We start from the raw sequence: 9,266 nt of genomic DNA on the forward strand, positions 1-9,266 counted from the left end.
GTACACAACCACGGGTCGCTTTAACTGTGTGGTCTTTAAGATAATTTTGTTTGCTTAAATTATTGTAGATTTCCCAGTGCAAACTGCTTGAATACTTATACAATCGTGAATTTTCTTTTGCTCTGCATGTGGAGAAGGTTGTACAGTATATATAACTATTATTACTTCAAAATGTTCTAACTTCAAGCTTTAAATAAACAAAATATGTAAACTGCAAGGGTCTGAATACTTTTGCAAGTAATTCCTTGTATATAACACACACTTCTATCAACAAATACAATATTATAGTATTTTATTTATAGATTACATCCCTCACGTTTTGTAAAAATAACCACTACACAAGTACACAGTCTATCTACAGATCTCTATTTATACAACAATAATGTTAGTGACCATAGATAGTACAAATCAGCCTTGTAGTATGTTTAATTGAGACAGTGGATACCCGTTTCCTTAGATGGATGCACAATTCATTAAATTAACTTTAACACTGTTCAGAACTCTTATTTATCCAACACCTGTGTGTTTCCAGGTGCTTTTACAGTTCAATGAATGCATTAAACATGAATGAATGTAGTTCAACAGCTTTTGAATATGTTTTGTAAATATTGTATGCCAGAATACGTACAGCAGCTAGTAAAACAAACTTGGAACAGAAACAGGGTGAAGTTTTAAGACAGCATTGGAAAACACTATAGTATTTTCAGTACTAGGAAGGCAAGACCTCTAACAATGTAATCTGGTGCAAAGCAGAAATGAAGGGCAGGGTAATTTTTTTTCTAGGATAGAGCTACAAAAATATGTTAACTTTTACATTTTGTGTCAGTAATGCAAAACGTGTCGCAGGAAGCATAAATTATACATTTTATTTTAGCCATTGTGTATACATTTTAATGCTAAACAAAATGTTTTACCTCATAAGTCTTCTATTCCAAGTTGCAAGTACAGTTCAATAAATACCATCTTTTCACATTAAGTAATTACAAGGGTCAGTTGGCCTAATTTGGATCAGTGCAAGTAAGATAAACTATGAATGTGGAATTCGTTTTGTATGCAGTTTGCATATTTCTGAAATATACAATTTTGATCACAGGTATTTAAATGATTGTATTTGCAAATTCATTGCACAGTTTGGTACAAGTATCCCCTCTTATAGGCACTCAATGGATAGAAAGTGGCCACAACAAACTTCCCATCAAATGTTCTCCCAGTCAGCAACTTTTGAGCTTCTTTGGAGTCACCAGCATTTGCATACTCAACAAAAACCTGCAAGATATATTTTATAGTGTATCAAAGCAAAGGGTTAATTCAAACCAAAGAGTTAAGTCATTAACAGAATGTCATTCTTTTCATGCCTGTGTCTGGATTCTGTCTGTCTAGATTCTTCCCAGACGTTTTTCTAAGACAACTATGTAAAATCCTTTTCGGGAGAGAAAAAAACAGCTGAACACGGCTCACTTTTGACTTTAATTAACGCGCTGTCTAACTCAGTCACTGAAGAGTTGATGTTGAATTTTTTTTTTTCCAAAATGAAGTACATAAACTTATTTAATTAAGCTTATTTTTAGATTTTTACAATTTTATTTTTACTTTTGATTGTGTATTTGATAACCTACATAATTCTGTTGAACCTGAAAGTAAATATTAATGTTGTTAATTCACAAGACACTGTGCCCATCCATGGATGGACTAGAGTGTAAGCCTTTTTTGAAAAATCTCTCTATCCTTTTATCAATTTGTGCTTCTCCATAATGCATTAACGATTAATGAAGAACTCCTTTTTTCCCCAATGATCTTTTACTGTTCCCTAGATAGTATGACCAGTACCACAAAAAAAGAAACTTGGAGGACAGTGGAATTTCATGTCAGTATGACCAGTACCACAAAAAAAGAAACTTGGAGGACAGTGGAATTTCATGTCAGTAAGACACACTGAAAAAAATTGGTGTTCTGTACTTATTGATCTATAAATAGGGCAATAATAAACTTTAAATGTGATATATAAAGGGGAACTGCACTGCTATCCCAAACTGGTTATACAAAAAAATTCACTGACATCATAGAAAACAATTACAAATTTCAAATTAAGCACAAAATCGTTAACTTTGTGAAAGTACTGTAAGCCGCCATGTCGTTGCAAACTTGCATTTGAGTTCCCACTAATTGTGACGTGATGCGGTCCTTCATGCTCACTGGTCTCTGTAATGACTGATGTAATGTGATGCACGAGCGAATAAATACAGGTTCTGCAGCAGACATTTCACCACAGAAATGTTCCAACGTGATCTGCATGCAGAGTTAATAAGTAAGCAGTATTTGTCAGCAAAACCAATCGAGGACAATATTTTTATCGGATTAAAAGAGATGTACCTGTATTCACAAGCCTGCTTGTTGGCAATGTCATAGGGCCACACACATTACCGGAAGTTTTGTTGCCTTGTTCTGAACTGCAGAACACCGCACTGCGCATACCTGGAAATTTAGTCTATTTTGTGAAGTAAATTGGAGGTTTTACAAGTTACCATGTACATTTTATTGTTATCGTGATTTGAAATGCACCCCTTAAATGCTGATTCTTTCTAGTCCCAAACTATGAAAATAGCACTGCAGTTCCCCTTTAAAAAAGTAAATGAAAATAGCTTTTACCTGGCCTTTGCCGGGATTTTCCTTTGGAATCAACAAAGAAACCACTGCTCCATATTTCTGACATTCCTCTTTCATATCTTCAACAATGTCTAACAAGGCAGCATAGCAAATCTTTGGATTAAAAGATTTTCATGATGTGGAAAGACAGAACTTCATATGTTTATAATCTTGAACGGAATATCTAACGCATTGGGAGCAAAAAAGCAAAATATAATATTTCACTTAAAGGAAAGTACTTTCATAACAATCCTTTCTATGCAGACACATTGACACAAGAAATCCTAAATTACTTTAGCATTCAGAAATTCAGAAAGGCAAATACGTTCTGAAAGATATGATTAGCTTTGAACTGAGCTGTTCAAACATAAATCTTTAGCTTGTATAATAATGTTCAGGGGCATCCTGAGTGGCTCAACCATTAAAAACATTCACCTAAACACAGCCTGAACGCTAAAATACAGATGACATGGGTTTGAGCCTGCATCATGTCACTGACAGTGGCCAAGATTCAATAAGAGGTGGACAATTGGCTGAGTGCCACTGGGGTTAGGATTAGCCAGCCAGGGCTCGCTTGGGTCTCAGTGACCCCTGAAGCCTCCCATGTGCTTCCCAGCTTCCCAGCTTCCGGTGCTGTGTGGGATGTATCTCTCCTCCAATCAGTGCTCCTCCAGCATGGGGCTGCATAGCTTGTGACAAGTTAAAAACCTACTGGCCTGAAGGTACTGTAAACTGATCAGAGGAGTCTGCCTACACTTCATCATTCTCCTGTGTGTGTTTGCAGGGTTTGAATCGACGAGATGAGAAAAAATCAAGTAGATATAAAAAAATTGGGGATTTTTTTTTATATATATTTACTGTTTTATATCCTAATTTAATAATATATGATTGTAGCCACTATCTGAGAAACTGAAAAGTGAGATTCAAATCTGTATGCTTTTGTTTTACAGAATGGTGAGCTGAAAACTCACCTTCATATTCCTCCTCATTCTGAAGATGGCTATCATTGATGACATTAAGCAGTCTCAGTACAGGTGTTGGAAGCATGACTAAATCTTCAATATGTGGTGCTTTAAAGAAAAGAGAGACCATGGCTGTATAAATTCTGCTTCCAGAAACCAAATACTTTTGTTATTCAAAGTAACCAGCAAAATGTATAAGAATTAATGAACTGAAAATGAAAAAAGTAACTTATATGAAAGTAAACAGTGCCAAAATAGATTTTCTTATAAGGAAAGATTCATATAATGTCTCTGTATAAGAATATTTGTATTTAAAATTATTAATTCATTATTGCACATTTTTATTGTACTTGATATTTGACCTTTCTCAGGATCAATACACCTTAGATTGTGCAACAAATACTTATGCCTTTTGACAGAATCTCAGATTCTCACATGTGTTAGATGTTTTCTTAGAAATACATTTTATTATAACTTTATACATTTCATTTTTCATATGAATTAAACTGCCTAACTAAAATGTGACAAAAATTAATTCTATTTTAGTTGACTAGACTAAATTAAAAGTGGGGGACTAGAAAGTCACTACAACTAACGGACACTTTGTGTGTCTGACTATGACTAAATCAAAAACTGGTGACTAAATTAACATGCTGCCAGGTGTGAGCCTTGGCCATCCAATACTGGATACTCTGACAATGCTCTTGACAATGCTCAACTGAATTCCAGTTGCAGTCAGCTGGTGCCTTGACCAAGACTTGAACATATGGTTTCAGGGAAATAGAGCTCAATTACCACCCCAACAGAGTGCCGTTACAGGTTTAAGAAGTTCAAGTAGGTAGCTGTGTTAGCATGCGTAAGGCTGCAAAGAAACAAGTTTATTCCATAATGAAAAGAGAACAAAAGAAACAAAACGTTTCAGCTGTGGAGCCTTTTTCAGGTGTGTCGCAGGCTCCACAGCTGAAACGTTATGTTTCTTTCCTTCTCTTTTCAGTGTGGAATAAACCTTTACTTATTCCTTTGCAGCCCTTACGGGTTTAACTACTTCAGAGCTCACCAAGGGTAATTTGTCTTGTCAGATATCGATATAGTTGTGTTAGGGTTTTAACTGAAAGGTCTACTGTACACTGTCTTTACAGTGAACTACTATGTCCAATTTGTTCAGAGAGTATAATTTTGAAAAAAGTGTTTCAAACACCCGTTTGACAAAATAAGTCAAACAAGTTTAAATTAAATGGATTACTCCTGCTACTTACCAAAGGGGATGCTGAAGAAAGGGCTGGACAGTGCCTTTTCTGCTGTGGTTCTTTGCCTTGGGTCACAATGAAGCATTCTAGGTGGGAAAGAGACAAACATATTCTGAGGCACTTAAAACAATCAAACACATTAAGAAGATCAATTGCTTATTTCAATTTACAATTTAGCAGCAAACTGTAAAATCTGACTTTTATAACAATTTCTATCCTAAACCAAAAAAGGAAGGAAGAATGTGGTTGCTATCTTTTTTGTACAAGTAGATCATATTATTCACTACTAGGTTCAGAAAATGCTGGAATAATGCTCAGCAGTTATTTTGTGTAAAGCCATTCTTAGAATGTTAGTAGTTCAGCTATAAAGATATGGAATACAATGGCCACCAGTCATCTGTAAACTTTATATCCTTACATGCCAGGTCATCAGTTGGACCTGAAGCCAACTGCACAGACTTCAAAAGTTTAAAAAAATATATTTTCACCTACGTTTTAATGAGGTCTCTTAGGTGATAGATTGGAATAGCAGACCCAACCACAGTTTTACTGGCAAAGATATTGTCTATTACAGTAAAATTATTAGCCTGCAGAAAAGAAAAACAGAACATGAGTAAAGCCAAGCATTCAGCTATATTACAGTTAGACATTCAGAGTCAACACATTTCCAAAAAGTGCATCACCACTCACCTTCCATTCCCAAGATTTAACTGTTTCTTTCAGTTTTATTCCTGAGAACATTTCCAGTAAAATGATTCCAAGACTCCATAGGTCAACAGCTGAAGTACATTCTGTATCACTTTCCAAACCAGCCTGAGCCACAGAGTTTTGAATCTCTGCCTCAGGGGCTCTGTACCCGTCAGTCTGGATGTATTTCACATCCTGAAAATATAAAGCAACATTACAAAGCCCATAGTGTGAATACAGATTAAGTATAGAAGCAGACCCTTTGAATGAGATAATCTCCTGTTAAAAGTTAATGGAACACCACACTTGCCCTGAAACAATTTGGAAACAAACCATTATCTTGAAAGGTACACAAAGGGGTCTCAAGCCCTGTTTTATGGAGAACCCCAATTCCATTATTCTTATAGATTTCCGGTTTCTAAAAACTGAGAAAATATTTACTTTTATTGATCGATTAAGCAAGCACTACGTTTAATGAAAAGGCCTCAAGTCCTCCAAGTCTTGAGATTCTAAAATTTGTCTCAACCTCTATATTACTTAATTTAATAATGACTCAATTAAATTGACAAATGGCTTAGTTGATCACAACGAAATCATTCCAAGTCTTCAGAAAATAACGATTAAATGGAGATGTACAAAACCTGGTGGACTAGAGCACTCCAGCAGTAGGGTTGAAAACCCCTATCCTATAGTTACAACTAGGGATGCAGACACTGAACTCTTATACCAGTTTACTACTTCTTTCCTTTTGGCAAGTGGCTAATAATTGGATCATCATGTATACAGAACACCTGAAAAGATATATTACCTGGTTTCCCTCCTTGAAACTAAGCCCAAAATCAATTAACTTGAAGCACTCATCATCTGCACTCCATAAGATATTACGTGGTTTCAGGTCAGCATGCACATAACCTTCCCGATGCATAAAACAAAGTGCCTCAAGAATATCTCTGGCGCAGTGCTGGATCATCCACATGGAGTGTCTGTGGTTGCTGGACCGCATCAGCAGCTCTGAGACACTGACATCAAGCAATTCCAGAAGAAGGCAGTGAGTAGATGTATTTGGAGTGTAGTTATTTGTAAAAACTCCATACAAGGAAACTGCAGAGGGAAAGAACCAAACACCATGACACTGATTAAAACATCTATATATTTTATATTAGCTTATTTATAGCTTAATTATATTGTCTAATATATTTTAAATAGCCACAGTGACACTGAGTGATGTGAGCTAAAAATACACTAACGATAGAGTAAATGTCCCTCCTTTAAAATGATTACAAATCTAATGATAATTATTTACACTCATACAGTATAGTGCTTTTCTGGACACTCAACTCAAAGCACTTCACAGGTAATGGGGACTAACCTCCACCACCACCACCACCACCACCACCACCAATGTGTAGCCCTCACCAGGATGATGCGACAGCTATCAGCGGGGAGGAAAGCAGAGTGATGAAGCCAGTTCATAGATGGAGATTAGTAGGAGGCCATGGTTTGTAAAGGCCGGGGAAAATTTGGCAAGTACACTGGAGTAACACCCCTACTCTTTTGGAGAAATGCCCTGGGAATACTTAATGACACGGAGAGTCAGGACCTCGGTTTTACATCTCTTGCAAAGATCGGTGCCTTTTTTTACAGCAGAGTGTTCCCGTCACTATACTGGGGCATTAGGATCCACACAGACCGCAGGGCAAGCGCTCTCTACTGGTCCCACTAACACCTCTTTCAAAAAAAAAAAACTTAGTTTTCCCAGGAGATCTCCCATCCAGGAACTGGTCAGGCTCACACCTGCTAACAATGCTAAACTAACACACAAATCGACCATTTTAACAAAAGATTCAAAGCATGAACCTTTGGAGAAAAAAATGAGTACAAAACTATTCTTTTTTGTGCCGTGATAAAATCTTAAAACTAAGGAATCATTCTTGGTGTAAATAGGTTTGGGCACAAATGCAATATATTTTAAAGGCCAGCTAACATGAAAAATCATGAAATTTTGTTTCTACCCAGCTGATCGCACGCTACTAGGCTGATGTAATCAAAATTCCAGCCTAGTGACACAGTTTATTGTAAAGGATATTTGACTATTTACCAATATTTCTGTGTCCTTGGATGTCTTCAAGTATTGTTCTCTCTTTGTGATACCCGTAATCCCCACCCTGTGTATCCACCTGAAACTCTTTTACAGCCGCAGAGGCCGATCTCTCCGAGGTAACACGGTAAACCGAAGCTGAAACGCCCTGCCCAAGCCTCGCCTGCACGCTCCAGACTTGTCCGAATATCTCGAAACTTGGTGTCACCGGCTGGTTCACACTTCCGCGTGAATCTGCCATTGTCACGGAGAAATCCCCATCAAGTACCTCTGTCTGACCGCTAGACCCGCAGTAGGCAGCCATTGTGTATGCACGACCGAATTGGTAAAGAAATTAAATATTTTTCAACAGAGAAAAAAAAACACAGCTTCACATTTCAAGTCAGCATTGTTAAATTACAGTAGTTTTCATCACGCAACGGCGCCTTGCGAATTAACTTTTTTTCACATTACAGAATATGCATGCACCTCAACTTCGTGTTGCAAATTTTAACTGGCTAAGTAGTCACAGCTCAACCCATAGCAACGGCTATTAAACTCTCAGTCCTGCCAACATCGAAAACGCTAGATTTTGCACCGAGTTGTTTGCGAAACGTAAAATTCTCATTTTAAGAAGTTCGTTTTCATGTAGTTATGTAATTTTTGGAGTTAGTGATTCTGGAAAGAAAAAAAAACCCTTTCGCCTGTTTATACAGCCATCTTTACCGGAAGTATGAACCATAGAATATGAGGACTTGTACTAGAGTTCCTTGGAGGACTAACAAACTAATATCTGTGGTATACGGATTATATAGTTATGTGCCCTGAAAAAGCATTGATTTTTAATTATGATTAGTAAACGTGTTACATTTACTTTCGAACAGTTTCAATTAATCTCCGTATTGAAAATCACACTGATTTCCCAATTTAGTACTTGAAACTTATTTAAGGTCTAACCAGCTATTTTCAATTGCTTCTCGTACAGGGCAACCCGAATTCTGTAAAATACAGTATCTCACTATTAAGATCTCACATATTGTGAAACATAACCAAGTTGGAGGATATACAATTTAAGAATAAGTTGTACAGAAGTAGCATGTCAAGCAGAAATGTGCTAATCAAAGAAACTTTGACATTGAGTAATTAGGTAATATAGTGTATGGCCTTAAGTCCAAAGTAGAACATACTCTGAGAAAGCAAAAAGATAGTGAATTATGATTACAAATGCCAAACATAAAAAAATAGTGGACTATGAACGAATTGTTCTCAACTGTGATTGAGTAACAAAGATTTAAGATCACTCTATTAAGGATATATAAACAGCTGATGGTTTTGGAATGGGATTTGTATTTAAAGTGTTTTTAAGACTATTATGCCTGTAAACTACTGTGTGCTTTGCAGTATCCATAGGCACTATTTATTCTGGAATGTAATTTATTTAATATCTCCTTTGCTATCAAAGTCTTATTATTAACAGGCACCAGCATTCCCAGGTTTACATGTAGTGAACTACATGCACTAAAACCTAAAGATAAAGGTACCTATTGCCTTTTATCACTTGAAGAAAAATGTAACCCAGCTCTTCCTCCAGCTAGTGCCCACTACCACATCCATATTAGGCCACAACTCTAGTTTCACACAGTTTTTATC

The 9,266-nt window shown here is 36.6% G+C and overlaps 1 protein-coding gene across 4 annotated transcripts; it reads right to left on the reverse strand.

Annotated features, from left to right (window-relative positions):
- Positions 1–275: 275 nt before the first annotated feature.
- Positions 276–8,357, reverse strand: uhmk1 (U2AF homology motif (UHM) kinase 1). 4 transcript variants are annotated; one of them, XM_006634933.3, is made up of 8 exons: positions 7,638–8,357; positions 6,348–6,640; positions 5,543–5,734; positions 5,345–5,439; positions 4,862–4,938; positions 3,615–3,713; positions 2,647–2,735; positions 276–1,266 (listed from the first exon to the last, which is right to left on the reverse strand). In XM_006634933.3, the coding sequence occupies exons 1-8, from the start codon at positions 7,939–7,941 to the stop codon at positions 1,120–1,122; spliced, it is 1,296 nt and encodes a 431-aa protein (XP_006634996.1). In that variant the 5' UTR covers positions 7,942–8,357; the 3' UTR covers positions 276–1,119. The 4 variants fall into 4 exon arrangements, with proteins under 4 accessions (XP_006634996.1, XP_015211113.1, XP_015211111.1 ...); XM_015355627.2 differs by lacking the exon at positions 2,647–2,735 and having other exon boundaries at positions 1,173–1,266; XM_015355625.2 differs by lacking the exon at positions 276–1,266 and having other exon boundaries at positions 2,649–2,757.
- Positions 8,358–9,266: the final 909 nt, after the last annotated feature.

This window comes from Lepisosteus oculatus, chromosome 9 (genome assembly GCF_040954835.1).
Source record: "Lepisosteus oculatus isolate fLepOcu1 chromosome 9, fLepOcu1.hap2, whole genome shotgun sequence".
In the NCBI taxonomy this organism is placed as follows: domain Eukaryota; kingdom Metazoa; phylum Chordata; class Actinopteri; order Semionotiformes; family Lepisosteidae; genus Lepisosteus; species Lepisosteus oculatus.